Raw genomic sequence first — 15823 nt, forward strand, 5'->3', positions numbered from 1 at the left:
GCTGGGTGTTGACCATGGCGGCCATTTTGAAGTTGGCCATTTTGTATCCGACTTTAGTTTTTTCAATGGGAAGAGGGTCATGTGACACATCAAACTGATCGAGAATTTCACAAGAAAAACAATGGTGTGCTTGGTTTTAACGTTACTTTATTCTTTCATGAGTTATTTACACGTTTCTGACCACTTATAAAATGTGTTCAAAGTGCTGCCCATTGTGTTGGATTGTCAATGCAACTCTCTTCTCCCACTCTTCACACACTGATGGCAACACCGCAGAAGAAATGCTAGCACAGGCTTCCAGTATCCGTAGTTTCAGTTGCCGCACATCTCATATCTTCACAGCATAGACAATTGCCTTCAGATGACCCCAAAGATAAAAGTCTAAGGGGGTCAGATCGGGAGGCATTTCTTCTGCGGTGTTGCTATCAGTGTGTGAAGAGTGGGAGAAGAGGGTTGCATTGACAATCCAACACAATGGGCAGCACTTTGAACACATTTTATAAGTGGTCAGAAACTTGTAAATAACTCATGAAAGAATAAAGTAACGTTAAAACCAAGCACACCATTGTTTTTCTTGTGAAATTCTCGATCAGTTTGATGTGTCACATGACCCTCTTCCCATTGAAAAAACTAAAGTCGGATACAAAATGGCCGACTTCAAAATGGCCGCCATGGTCAACACCCAGCTTGAAAGGTTTCTCCCCTCCCATATACTAATGTGCCACAAACAGGAAGTTAATATCACCAACCATTCCCATTTTATTTAGGTGTATCCATATAAATGGCCCACCCTGTAGAACACGTCAAAAGATCAATTTGGGGTTGATTTCCATTTTCAGATTTATTGTACATTATTTAATCAGATCTTTCAGGTTCTTCCAAAAAGACCCTAACTATGAGTAGGAAATTAGATTTTATGGTAACCAAATTAAACATCAACATTATTAGATGTAAAATCAAGAAAGAATTTACACTACACTATGGAAGAAGTCTAAAAGTTTAGGAGCCAGATTATATTCTTTTAGTTGCCATTTGAAGATGGCAGATTTGTTGCAAAAATTTGACAAAAAATAATTTCCATACATATGAATGGGTTTGTTTCAGCAGCATGTGCATGGATTTCTCCAAGCTCCATTCTAATGTAAGACAAAGTCGCAGAAATTTCTGAAAACAAATCTGCTGCATGCAAATATACCCTAAGGCCTTATTCACACGGACGTGTCTGTTTTGCATGCGCAAAACGCAAAAGGTCCGTGTGGGATCAGCATATGGTGCGTGGCTGCGTTATTTTTGCGCAGCCGGCATCATTATGACACTCTTTTTATGTTTACAAACAGAAAAGTACGAGGTGCTTTTCTGTTTTCATTTGTTTATTTATTTATTTTACTACTGTAGCGCGCAGCACCCGGAAGTGCTTCCGTGTGCGATTTTCACGCACCCATTGACTTCAATGGGTGCGTGCTGCGCGAAACACGGGCAAGTATAGGACATGTCATGATTTTCACGCAGCGCATATACGCTGCGTTAAATTCACTGACAGTCTGAACGGCCCCATTCACTAACATAGGTCTGTGCGATGCGTGTGAAAATCACGCGCGTAGCACGGACGTATAACACATTCGTGTGAATAAGGCCTTAAAGAGACTCTGTCACCACATTATAAGTGCCTTGTCTCCTACATAAGGAGATCGGCGCTGTAATGTAGGTGACAGAAATGCTTTTTATTTAAAAAAACGATCTTTTTTTCACAACGTTAGGAGCGATTTTGGTTTATGCTAATGAGCTTTCTTAATGCCCAAGTGGGCGTACTTTTACTTTCGACCAAGTGGGCGTTGTACAGAGGAGTGCATGACGCTGACCAATCGGCATCATGCACTCAGAATCCTGACACTTCTGACTCTTTTGTGAGATTCCGGCAACGGATACGAAATCTCGCGAGATCTCGGAGCTAAACGAGATTTGGTTTCACTTGCCGGAATCTCACAAAAAAAAAAAGAGTCAGAAGTGTCAGGATTCTGAGTACACATGACGTCCAGGCTGGATGGTCATGTGTATTCATTATCAGGACACTGTAGTAATGTTAGGGCTTGTGTATGAGGCTGCACATAGTGATATAACTATATCGCTAGTGCAGTGTAAATGAATGGAGAGGAGTGCATGATGCCGATTGGTCAGCGTCATGCACTCCTCTGTACAACGCCCACTTGGTTGAAAGTAAAAGTACGCCCACTTGGGCATTAAGAAAGCTCATTAGCATAAACCAAAATCGCTCCTAACGTTGTGAAAAAAGATCGTTTTTTTAAATATAAAGCATTACTGTCACCTACATTATAGCGCCGATCTCCTTATGTAGGAGACAGGGCACTTATAATGTGGTGACAGAGTCTCTTTAAGAGTACGTCCACACATTAGAATATTCAACTGAATTTTCTGTGCACAAATTCCGCAGGATATTACAGTAGCAGCAAAGAGGATCAGATTTGAAAAAATCTCATCCACACGCTGCAGAAAAAAATCTGAAGAAGAGAAGTGCGAAATTAACTTGTGAAGCGTATTCTGAATCTGCAGCTTATTAATTTCTCTTGCGAAGACGCATACATTTTTCTTTTTACACAGAAAATCTAGTTGGAAATTCTGCAGTGTTTACGCTGGGAGTGGAGGTGCCCTTAGACGTCCTAATAAATAATCTCTGTTCATGATCCGATGATCTTCAGAAAGCTGCCTAGCAGTCCTCAGCACCAGAAGCGACTACACTTGATCCCCATTCTATTGTGGACACCTGCTTTACTACAGAAGGGTTAGTGGGGAGTATAAAAAGGCACAGTGGCCAATAGGGTGGCAGGACCATGCTGTTTTTCCTCCTGGATGATGGTTTGAGCCATGTTAGGCCCTGTTCACATCAAGTTTTTTGCCTACGATTAACATATATCTGTCGGGAAAAAGGTCTCGACATGTATATTGAACGTAGAATGTGCAGGATGCCTAACAGTGGCATCCGTTTAAAAAAAATACATCTTGATCTGGGGTCATAAGCGTTTCAGATACCATTGTAGCCTATAGGTGAAGGTTGCCAGTATTATGTATCTGTTTAATTGACCCATCACTTCTAGACTATAAGGCTGGATTCACACGAGCATGTTCGGTCCGTAAAGGACGGAACGTATTTCGGCCGCAAGTCCCGAACCGAACACACTGCAGGGAGCCGGGCTCCTAGCATCATAGTTATGTACAACGCTAGGAGTCCCTGCCTCTCCGTGGAACTACTGTCCCGTACTGAAAACATGATTACAGTACGGGACAGTTGTCTCGCAGCGAGGGGTTAACGACACATACAGAGATCGAATACGGCACATACATCCCCATAGAGAATGGGAAGGGGAGCCGTTCCATTCACTATAGCGTACGCCGTCTGTGTGGGAACGGCGCATGCGCCGCTCCCACACAGACCAAAAGGAAGGTCTTCGGCAGAGCGACATCCGACACCATTTTCACCTGGACCGGAAGCCGCGGCTGGACAGTATGACGACGACTTGCGGTCGCGGCTTCCAGCCATATGGTCAGACGCAAGGACTAGGAGCGGCGGCGGCAGGAGCAGGTAAGTTATGTTCGTGTTATACGGTCTGATTACCACTGTATCTAATCCTCCTACACTGTGCATTCGCTCTAAAAATCGGCGGCACAGTGTAGGAGGTTTGACCATTCAACCCCCTCCTTTCTCCTGGCACTAGCCGGGATAAAGAAGGGGGGATTGTGTGAGGACACTAGAGCGAGTGCGTCTTCTCCAATTTTGCAGCAAAAAGCAATGAGGTTGCTTTACCACATGCCAATGCTACAATTTTGGGAATTGCTCCCTCTAGTGACCAGCACATGGAAATGTTATGAATTAGAATCTAATTTATAATATTTCCTGACTTGTGAAAAAATTAAAACAATGTGTAATCATTTATATACTAAGGGTATATTCACACGAGATCATTACGTCCGTAATTGCCGGACGTATTTCGGCCGCAAGTACCAGACCGAACACAGTGCAGGGAGCCGGGCTCCTAGCATCATAGTTATGTACGACGCTAGGAGTCCCTGCCTCGCTGCAGGACAACTGTCTCGTACTGAAAACATGATTACAGTACGGGACAGTAGTTCCACGGAGAGGCAGGGACTCCTAGCGTCGTACATAACTATGATGCTAGGAGCCCGGCTCCCTGCACTATGTTCGGTCCGGTACTTGCGGCCGAAATACGTCCGTCAATTACGGACGTAATGACCTCGTGTGAACATACCCTAACTGTTAAACTAAAAAAAAAAAAAAAAAAACTTTTCTAGCGACGCTAGGGGATAGGGAAGTTATAAAGTGGTGACAGAGCCTCTTTCCGCAGGAAATTCGTCATGTGTGGACAAGCCCTTAAAGAGGCTGTCACCACATTATAAGTGCCCCATCTCCTACATAAGGAGATCGGCGCTATAATGTAGATGACAGCATAATCCCAACACTTTGCTAACGTTTCTGTGGGACTTACAGCAGAGCAAAGTGTAATCTTGCTGTAACCTGTCATTTACAGCGTGATCTCGCTTGCTCTGCTGTAAGTACCACAGAAACGTTAGCGAAGTGTTGGGATTATGAAGTTGGGCATTAAGAAACTCATTAGCATAAAGGTAAAATCGCTAATAACGTGGTGAAATTAGATAGTTTTTCTAAATAAAAACCACTGCTGTCACCTACATTATAGCGCCGATCTCCTTATGTAGGAGACAGGGCACTTATAATGTGGTGACAGAGCCTCTTTAAGGGCTTGTCCACACATGACGAATTTGCTGCGAAAAGAGACTCTGTCACCACTTTATAACTTCCCTATCTCCTACCTAATCAAATCGGCGCTTTGATGTAGATAACTAATGTCTTGTTTTTTTTTAAAACAACATTATTGATCAAGGTATGAAAATTTTTCAATTTATGCAAATTTTTTCTAAATGCTCAACTGGGCGTTTTTTTTATATTCACCAAGTGGGCCTTGTATAGAAAAGTGTGTGATGCGGTGTGATGGTAATATTTCTTCTTCCTGTGATGTCATTTCCACCCCCTGTAAGAAATTCTGTAGAGTTTTCGCACCAAATTATGCTGTGCATTGTAGTTTGCTGCGGAATTGTTGTGCTTCATTGATTTCTATCCACTTTCCGTAGCAATAATCTCTGGACAGAATTTTTACGCAGCGTCTGGATGAATGTTGGTTAAATCACACCCACTCTGCTGCTACGGTATTACACGACATATTTTCCTTCCACAATTCCAGACTGAAAATATGCAGCAACTCCGTTACGTGTGGACAAGACCTAAATGTATGAAGCCCTAGTCCATGTGTTTACGTTATGGCTACACAGACTGGGTCTGGAAAAAAGAACAGAAGTAGCATTGCAACTGTTGTAAAACTACCAACAGAGTTGGAGCTGATGTGATAGTCACCAGGTCGCTTGTGCCATTTTTTATTTTTTCTCCTAAGGAACAATAGAAGTTGCTTCATGACTGGTTTTATCACAACTTTCTATCTCCGTGAAGTTTTGGCCTAATAGGGGCCTGTTATGCTAATATGTGAATCTGTTTTATTTTACTTTTATCCATAACGGCTCACGGCTAATTTATCTATAACCTACCACAAACATGATACCTACCTGTAAACCCCACACTGCTTACATGGACCATGTGCTGCATTAGCAGAGCTCCACGGTGCTCTCTTCTATGGAGCTGTGAACACTAATTTCTAGGTACTAATTTCTAGGTACTACTTTCCGCAAAACCCGCGCTTTGTGAGGAACTACACGATGCAACCTCAAGAGCCTTTAAATACGCAGGAGAATTTTTATAAAACAGGGCGCGCCAATTACATATAATTTCCCACCTTGTGAATAAGAAATAGTTGAATATGGTCTTCGACAAAATGGCTGCCACTGCAGATGTCTGTGGAGGATTAGTACAGACACATTCCATAGTTTAGTCTCTGGATGGGACAGGCACCCACGCTGCTGATTGGTTCTTGCATTGTCGTGTTATTGAGGTAGATTCATGCGCGCCAATCTTCCTGTGCGTGCAGCATGTTGTATGTGTGTCAGACTGTGGAACTGGTACCATGTCTCCTACAGCCGGAGTCATTCGCCGCCTGGATGAAACTGTGGTGAATAGAATAGCTGCTGGAGAAGTCATCCAGAGACCTGCCAATGCCATCAAGGAGATGATAGAGAACTGGTAATCCCTGCTCTGCACAATGCTTACGTCATGTACTGCCTATACATTTATGTAGGAAATACATTATATTCTCCCATTACATGTCTGTTAGTAATATTTGTATAAATGTCAGAGCCTGACAATAATACTAACGTGAGTGCTAAGCCGGCAAGCACAGGTCACTTCTGCAGAAAGTGGTTTCTGGGTCAACCACTTGATTGCTTGACATTTACTGCTCCCTCCCTTCCAGACATTTGCTGTATATGTGGGTTTCAGCTGTAAGTCAATAGACCTGATCATAAACTTTTAACCCTTTATCTAAGCCTTTAGAAAGAGGGGTGTCCCATCTCCCCTCCCCGCTATGCGATTGCTCGGTGATGATGGCTGTCATGGCAGTTTGCCAGAGGAGCTGATAGAAAAACATGATCTACTGCAATACATTTAGTCCTTTATGGGGACTAGACAAGTAAAAGAAACATTTAGATTTATTTTTTTTTATATACAAAAAAGTTAAAAAAATAAATAAATAAATAAGCATAATTGATAAGGCACGTTGTTAAGTGTCCAAACGATTACAATATATTATTATGTAACCTGCAGTGAGCACAGTAAAAAAATAAATAATGGAATTGCTGTTTTTTGGTCCGCTTTTCTTCAACAAAAATGGAATAAAAGTGATCAAAAAGTCTTATGTAATCCATAATGGTACCGATAAAAACTACAGATTGCACCGCAAAAAACAAGCCCACATATCGCCCAATCGATGGAAAAATAAAAAAAGATGTTGACCCGCAGAATAGAGTTAACCTTTAGTTTTTACTGCAGGGTGACGGTCGTACAAATGAAACCCAAAAAACAATGGAGGAATCGCTGTTGTTTTTCCTCTTCCACCCCACAAAGAAATGTTTTCAATTCATGAAAAAATAAATGGTGAAAAACTACAACTCTCCCCCCCAAAAAAAAAAGCCCTCGTATGACTATGTCGCCGAAAAAAGTTCTGGCTTTTGGAATGTGGGGAGAAAAAAAACAAAATGAAAAAATGGGTGCGGCGGGAAGGGGTTAAAATAAGTTTCTCAACAGCTGCAGCGTGTGTTTTACAGTTCTTGGACGATATCTGTGCCCACATGATTGACTGATACTACTGTAACGGCCGGGAGCAAAGAAAACTTTATCCCACCCATTTAATAACTTGGATGTCACGGTCAATATTGAAAATATAGAATGTAAGGTGTTTAATAGGGTAAAGGCTTCCTCTGTCAGTCCATCAAGGCTATTGTGGGGTGCCGATGGGTTACCATGGCAGCTGGGGTCCTAACAATGCTGGGATTATGGTTGCATTAAACTTTTGACTGTCGCGGAGAATATAGGGCCGTCGTGCGGGTGGTGCCCGGAGTTCCCAGCCATAGCACTTGGAATTGCAAAGCTCCTAACGTCACTGCCAATATATGGACAGTGAAATCGGCAGCTTCCCTGGGCACAGCTCTTCATGTAGCACACTGCCCGGGGGAATCGGGCAATGTTTACCACTGTTTGTCTATACAGTTTTCCCAATGTATACCTGAGACAGAAGAAAAAGACGCAATGTGAACTAGGTCTAATTTCAAATTTTTGAACCACCTACGAAACTGCGGATGAACAAATTGAACGTAAAAATATAGTCGGACGGTGCATGAAATGCAGATATAAATTGAACACTTTTATATTTTTTATTTATTCAGAAAAATGTTAAACTGTAAAATCTATACAAATTTGTTGCACCCCCTGAAATTCCATTACGCAACCCCTGGGGGGAACCCTTGGTTTTGTGAACTATCGCGCTGGAAAGTAGTCCGTATTTATGAGCTGTTGCTTGGCTCCCCCAGCTGTCGTTATTGAAAGCTTTCTCAATATGCACAGTAATTGGGGGGGAAAGTTGTCAGTCATCGGGTAGGGGGCGCGGGGGGGGGGGAATCTGCAGCTCATGATTCATTTGCCTCCCCACTGCAAAATCCTAAATCACTAAACCATCAGACATGAATGATAAACCGCAGAGAGCTGCATGAAGTCACTGACCGGTTCCTTTAATAAAAAGAGTTGTGGAGTTGAGATCGGTAGAAATGTACCAACTCCGGCTTAAAAAAAGAATAGATGTTGTTAATATTGTATTAATTTAATGCATAGCCTGTTGCATATTTATTTTATTAGGAATTTAGGTAAGTTTAGATATTTTAATCTTAAAAATATGTGCTGTTCTATCAATCTAAGGCCCCTATTATCAAAAAAACAGTAAAAACTAGTCTAGTTCTAGCCGTGATATAAAAATGGGTTTTAACCTTCTTTTTCTCTCTTCCCTTAGGCCACTTTCACTTGGGAATATTTAAGGCCCCATGCACACGACCGTAAAAAATCTACCTAATTATGGACCAGTTTAGTTGTATTGGCCACGGATACCTTTCCGTATCACTACGGAAGGGTGTCCGTGCCGTAGAAGTGTGCAGTGAATTATGGAGCACGTCCTATTTTCGTATTTTACGCGGCTGGCCGTGCCCGCAATCGCGGGCTATGATTACGGGCACAGCCGTGTGCATGAGGCCTAATACCTCATGCACACGACCGTTGTGCCACTCGGGCCGTTTTTTTTATGGCATCTGAGTGGCACCCGATAGTATTCACGGACCCATTCACTTTAGCGGGTGAATCGGGTCTGTGAAAAATGGTCCATGTCTCCGATCCAAGGACAGATAGAACATGTCCTATCTTTCTTCCGATCACTGACTGGACTCGGACGGCACACTCGGTCGTGTGCATGAGGCAGTATTTTGTTTCAGTTCTGGTTAGCCAAAACTAGGAGAGACTAATATCGTCTTTGCTCTCAGTAATCGGGCTGTACTGAGGGCTGTGAGTACCAGGGCTGCGCTGTAGTGACCTGTACTTATCACAGGATGTACTACTCTGCCATACATCCCTCCTCCTTGCTCCTATATTCCCCCCCCCCCTCGCTACTCAGCTGGTGCTATGCCGCTTCAGTGCTGGGCTCAGAACAAGTTGGCGCTGCGTTCCTCCTCCTTTCTAGCTTGGCCTCCTGGTAAACTCCATCTGAAAACCTGCAATAGACCACAAGGTATACAAATTTTGAAAAAATATTATAGCCAAATTTATTAGCAAGAATCAAGAGAACCATAAATGACAGTAATACAGTCCGTTAAAAAAGTGGAGAAAAGGAGGGCATAAGATGACAAGCCCCAAATACACAGACTGCACCTCCAAGCTCAAACACACACAAACACTGAGCTCAAACAGACAGAGTATAGTATACAGTGTAAATGACCATGCGTTCTATCAAAAAGGAGCAACAGGGTAAGTACCATTATGGCATCAAAAACGTCTGAAGCATGTTCTGTGTGTGTGAGACCATAAGGTTTTAAAGAGAACTTTTCACCTCCACATACATGTGCAGCATGTAATGGACATGGCTGCACAAACCCTGGGGCATTTTTTAAAAAAAATTCTACCCTCCAACGTTATTTAGATATTTGTGCTGTTATATTTGGTGCCCGATATATAAATAACCCCCTGAACTGTCAATGGGGCATGTAATGGCAAGGGGGCGTGTTACTATGGCTGTGACACTGTCCAATCAGATACAGACTGTGTTACAGCGAGAGCGGACAGCGTTACAGCAAGATAGAGGAGAGAGTGTGCGTGCGCAAACTGCCGAACTGGCAAGGGAGCGTGTCACTGCTGTGGACAGTGTAAGAGCTGGAGAGAGGAGAGCGCAAAATGGCGCTCTCCTCTCTTCAGCTCCTGTGAGAGATCAGCCTTGTACTTTGTCTGCCAAAGTACAAGACTGATCTGTAGAAAAATAGTAGATGAGATCCAGCGCACAAATATAGAAGATAGTCCAATGGTAGGTTTAAAATGGAATCTAGTTCCAATTTTATTTGAATGAATATAAAACCGGAAGTCAGGCTTCCCACAACGGGTAAGGTGGATGTGAAAAGAAGAAATAGGTGTGTAGCCTACGCGTTTCAGACGAAGTCTTCGTCCTTAGTCATGGCTGAAAGAATGACAAGTTTCAAGGAACTTATGTTTCACTATTAAAACAGCTTTTATACATTATTTACAATGATCGCTTTAGTTCATACTCGATAGGTATAAAATAAATGAAAAGAGTAAAATACATTACACACTTCATATAATATATACAAATATCAAATATATTAAGTCGACATGAGATTAGAATACAAATCCAGAAATTCATGTTCCAAATTCTTGAAGGATACACACGACTACACAATAAGTATTCCCATTGTAGTACGTCTCCATAATAATAGTGTTTATGGGATTCATACTGTTGCTATTCATTTATTTATCTATGCTTTGGTTCGATCACCATATCATTGACCTAAATTCTATGGATTTGGTTTCCTAGGAAATCATAATCAATGTTTGTCAGTCTATGACTTTATGGTCCAATACACATTGCGACATATCGCATTCATGGCCGTGTCAGTGATACACGAACGAATTTACATTCATATCCATCGTTTATGCCCCCCAATCAATAACTATTATTTCACGGCAAACTAGGTTTTAGCTGCTCTGAAATTAATTAATTGATATACTCTCAGGGGTTTTTGGTATGTGATATGAGATATGTTATGTCTGTTCAGCAGTCTAGTATAGACCTATAGATACATATATCAATGTTTGTCACTTTTAATCTATTTTAAGCATTTTTTCTTGCATTGTATTCACACTATCTTTTCATTCCATTACAATATGTATGACATGTCGGGGTATTTCTATTTAAGCAGGCTTTATCTCCGGTTCCAATTCAATGAAACATCATTATTTTAGTTTAATAACAACATACTCTCCTTTGCAATTATAATTTGATATTAGAATATTTATACTTTAGAAATTACGCCGATAAAATATTGTCTTACCAGACGTAGATCGTGATGCTGCTTGCCTCGTCTGTAGTGCGTCTCAAATGAATGACGTTATGGCAAGGGGTTTATAAGTTCAGCTCTCTTTGTTCGTTTTTCATTCATTACATAGAAATTGTACCAAGTTTTTCACCACGATACTCGGAAGTCCAAAAACATGTTATTTGTTTAAATACCAATTGTATTGTTGCGTTTCATATGTCTATTCCTCTGAACCGCAATCAAATTCACCTGTATAGAACCGGATATAACTCCAACCCCGACTGTCAAACTTCTCATTCTTTCAGCCATGACTAAGGACGAAGACTTCGTCTGAAACGCGTAGGCTACACACCTATTTCTTCTTTTCACATCCACCTTACCCGTTGTGGGAAGCCTGACTCCCGGTTTTATATTCATTCAAATAAAATTGGAACTAGATTCCATTTTAAACCTACCATTGGACTATCTTCTATATTTGTGCGCTGGATCTCATCTACTATTTTTCTACACTTCTACCAACGTGTGCCGACACGAGGATCCGTGTGCAGGAGGCAGTGGAGATCCATTTGCCCTAAGGTGAGCTGGAGGTTTCCTCCCATACATTTTCTACTACAAGACTGATCTCTCGCAAGAGATGAAGAGAGGAGAGTGCGCATGCATGCTCTCCTCTCCCCAGCTCTTACACTGTCCGTAGCAGTGACACGCCCCCTTGCTAGTTCGGCAGAAGACTGAACTTGGCAGCTGAAGAGCGTGCGCACACACACTCTCTATCCTCGCTCTTGCTGTAACACTGTCCGTATCTGATTGACAGTTCAGGGGGTTATTTAAACATCGGGCGCCAAATATAACTGCACCGATATCTATCTAAATAACGGAGGAGAGTAGAAAAATAATTTTAAAGCACCCCAGGGTTTGTGTAGCCCTGTCAATTACATGCTGCACATGTATGGGGAGATGAAAGGTTCTCTAACACCTGGTTATAGGTGAAAACCATAAGGTATGAGCATTCTCTAGGGAGAACAAATTAGGGCTACCAAAAGAAACTATCCAGTTAAATATCAGCTGGCCTATACCCGAAGACAGGAGTCAGAATGAAAGTAGGGGAGGGGCACTGTGCAGAAGGCCTTTATTTCCTCTCGATTCCCGAATGAGTTGGCGGCACTGGGGAGCAGAGACTCCACGCGTACATATTGACTGGATGCTTTCAGGAGGACCAGTTCAGTTATTGACTGTGGGCTTTAATTTATTGACTAGGGACACCGGGCACTGACTAAAGAAAGTGATAAATGGCGATTGGGCACAGACTTCAGTGCCTCCTTACTGCTCATTTGCCATTTATTGCACTTTTAGTGACCTCCTGTTCAGTGCCCCCTTTTTGCCCAATTGTCATTCTTTACCTTTTTAGTACCCAATAAATGGCAAATAGCCACCAAGGGGACACTAAATAGAGGGGCAATAAATGGCCATGGAAATTCAGTGACTCTTTAGTGCCCATTTGCTATGTATTGCTAAAGGGAAATTAGCGGCAAGTTGGGTTCAATTGGGCACTGAATAGAAGGGTACTAATGTGTCAATAAATAGCTAATGGGGTGGCGGAGCTTGCCGCTGACTGAGATGGCAGCGTGATGAGGACTCTCCCGCTTACTGAGTAGCACTTTATCTTTCCCCTATTAGTTCCGGGACCCAACCAACACTGTTTTCTGCCATAACAAGGAAACAGACGATGCGGATGGAGCCAAAGAAGCTCCAGAATTATTTCCCCTCTATAAGTCGTTCACAAGGTGGTGCCGGAGCACTTGCACGGACGGATGCCTCACATCCCTGGGCCTTACATTTATACCAGAGCGGATTAGTCACCAGAGGGGGATGTTTTTCTCACCGGACGGTAAGGGGCTGGTGCACAAAAAAGCACACCTACCATTTTCTGTGGCCTCCCACATGGGAAACATGACATGCCTGGGTCCACTGATGTTCCAAATGTATCGTGAAGGGGATGTTACACACATTGCATTGTAATATTTCTGGGGGCCTGGATTTGTGACTCAAATGCAAAAGTCTGTGGATGACTTGGGAAACCGTACTGACCATATCGAGCGCAGGGTTGGCGACCATGCTAAAGCACATAATGATCTCACCGTTGCTCGTATTGAGCTTAAACAGAAGGTAAAATGGTTAGAAGAAAAGCTTATGGATCAAGAGGATTAGGTCCAGAAGGAATAATCTCAAAATGCGAGGGATACGGGAGGATATATCCCAGTCTGGACTTCCTAACTTTCCCCAGGTCATGTTTAAATCCCTGTCTCCCATTTTTACAACTTTTGGACTTCACTTTGGGTAGATCCCATAGGATTCCTAAAGCCCGCTCAGCTCTTGATAATGCTCCTAGAGATGTCTGTACTTGGGTGCACTTTTACCAGGTGAAAGATTGCATTCTTCAGGAATCAAGAAAATTGGGATAGCTGCCGGACCCATGTGCTCATATTTTCCATTTACCCTGACCGGTCTTCTTCTACTCTGTTACTGTGCAAGCGGTTTCAACCGATTACTCTTACTATTTGGTATCATGATATTAAATATAAGTGGAGGATTCCGGTCAAGATCATAGTTTCCAGGAATGACACTACTCATCTGATTTATTGTCCCTCAATGGAATCTGTCCATACCGCACAAATTTCTCTTTATACAGGCAAGCCCCCACAACATATCCATCTGGAATGGTAAATGGAGCAAGAGCAGTGTGTTACCTGCATGTATGGCAGTTTGTATAGAATCATGACTATGCTACATGTTAGCCCACTATTTTGTCTCTCGTCCATGGTGGTCTTTGTGGCATACTCTCTTATGCTATTTAGATGCCTCTCACATTATTCTCCTTAATCGTTAATGTGTACTTTGCTTTAATTCCTGTGAAACTTCTAAAGGGTTAAACTTTCTAAATGCTGTTTTGAATACTTTGAGGGGTGACTGCTTTAAAATGGGGGTGACTTTTTGGGGGTTTCTAATAATAAGGCCGCTTCAAAACTGAACTGGTCTATAATAAAAATAGGTTGTTTTTTCCTTAAAAATGTGAGAAATTGCTGCAAAAGTTCTAAGTCTTGTAACGTCCAAGAAAAATAAAAGGATGTACAAAAAACGATGCCAACATAAAGTAGACATATAGGAAATGTGAACTAGTAACTATTTTGTGTAGTATTACTATCTGTTTTACAAGCAGATACATTTAAATTTAGAGAAATGTTAATGTTTGATAATCTTGTCAAAATTTTGGTGTTTCACAAATGCTGATTTTATCTACCAAATTTTTCCACGAACATAATGTACAATATGTCCTAAGAAAACAATCTCCGAATCCAGGGGCAGATTGGCAATGTAAACTACTGGTAAGATTCTCGTTGTGTTGGTCAGTCATTGGGCCGCCCACATACCGTGGGAATCCGACCTTAGGGTGGGTTCTGAAGCTGCAGTTTTTTTGGGGGGGATTTGCTGCGATTAGCGCAATATAGTGGCTAAATGCTACAGGTTTTCTTTTTTTTTTGTGATTTTGCAAAAAACACTGCGTTTTGACGTAATTTCACAGTAGTCACTGCAAAAAAACGCACGACAACTGCAGCGTGTGAACCCAGCCTAGAGTACGGCACGGGACTGCTAAAGTCAGTGATTTGGCTATTTGCTCCACCTATTGTTTTGTAGTATTCGCCCTGTCTACCAGTGCAATGCCTCGATAGCTGTTAGAAGAATTTATGTATTTATCAATGAGATTCAAGCAGTCCAGTCACCCGAATAAATTTAAATATTGCGGCCTTTTATTCTTGTTAACGAGGAGACAAAATGGCATCAGATTAAGTCATCTTTCAGCCTTTGTCTTCTGCTACCTTGCGTATCATGGTTTTTATACATGGAATAAACGTTTCTTATTCGGCCAATTACATACATCTGATACATCATAATTCTTCACACATCAGGTTTGCAGGTGCATTATCTCTCTCGGCAAGAATATTCTTGTAAGATGGGGGAGACATTCTTACATTCATCTTTGCCCTCCTCCCATCTCGAGTTTCGCATGAGAATCAAGGCCAAAGATAACTAACTTTAATAACATGAAAACCTGTCTTAATGGAACAATGACTTTCTTATTCATCACAAAAGAAAACAGATGGGGAAATTACACACACCATGTAAAGGATAGAAAATGGAGACTGCCCACTACCCTCACACTTGATAGCATATCTAACACTTTGGTCTCCATCACATCTAAATAAGCATAAATTTAAAATAAAACTTTTCTAACAATAGCCCCCTACTGTAAATGCTCTGTATTTTTGCATTCGCTTAACCTACCACCAATGTGACTACAGCTAATGATTTTTTTTGCCCTGCAGTCCATTATGACCTACCTACCATATGAAGGCCACTTAGATTCTTTTTTTTTTTTTTTTTCAGGGCCACTTTAAGTTCCCAAACCTCCCTGTCAGAATATCTTTGATAGGTAAAAGCATTCCAAAGTTATTACCACATAAATTAACATAAACAAAAACACCGAAAAAGGCCATACTTACAAATGGACACAGCCAGGTCAGAAACGCTGATGAAGGCGAGTGAGCAGGTGCTTTAAATAATAATAGCCACTCCCACTTGTCTTGAGGGGAGTGGTGTGTGGTGCATGGGATGTGTAGTAAGAAATAATAAATGAATAGTG

At 41.8% G+C, this 15823-nt stretch overlaps 2 protein-coding genes across 4 annotated transcripts in view; one reads left to right on the plus strand and one right to left on the minus strand.

Moving 5' to 3' along the window:
- TRANK1 (tetratricopeptide repeat and ankyrin repeat containing 1) overlaps positions 1 to 5788 on the minus strand; it is a 281007-nt gene extending 275219 nt beyond the window's left edge. For both annotated transcript variants that reach the window (XM_075826966.1, XM_075826965.1), the window contains exon 1: positions 5665 to 5788. The gene's annotated coding sequence lies outside the window, so the exon portion shown is untranslated. The remainder of the gene's footprint in view (positions 1 to 5664) is intronic.
- Positions 5789 to 6046: 258 nt separating this feature from the next.
- The window catches only part of MLH1 (mutL homolog 1), a 176902-nt gene continuing 167125 nt past the window's right edge, over positions 6047 to 15823 (plus strand). Inside the window, exon 1 of one of the 2 annotated variants that reach the window (XM_075826967.1) lies at positions 6047 to 6235. In XM_075826967.1, coding sequence (XP_075683082.1) covers positions 6120 to 6235 — 116 coding nt within the window. In that variant the 5' untranslated portion in view covers positions 6047 to 6119. The remainder of the gene's footprint in view (positions 6236 to 15823) is intronic. The other variant, XM_075826969.1, reaches the window with a different exon arrangement.

This window comes from Rhinoderma darwinii, chromosome 5, assembly GCF_050947455.1.
Source record: "Rhinoderma darwinii isolate aRhiDar2 chromosome 5, aRhiDar2.hap1, whole genome shotgun sequence".
NCBI lineage: Eukaryota > Metazoa > Chordata > Amphibia > Anura > Rhinodermatidae > Rhinoderma > Rhinoderma darwinii.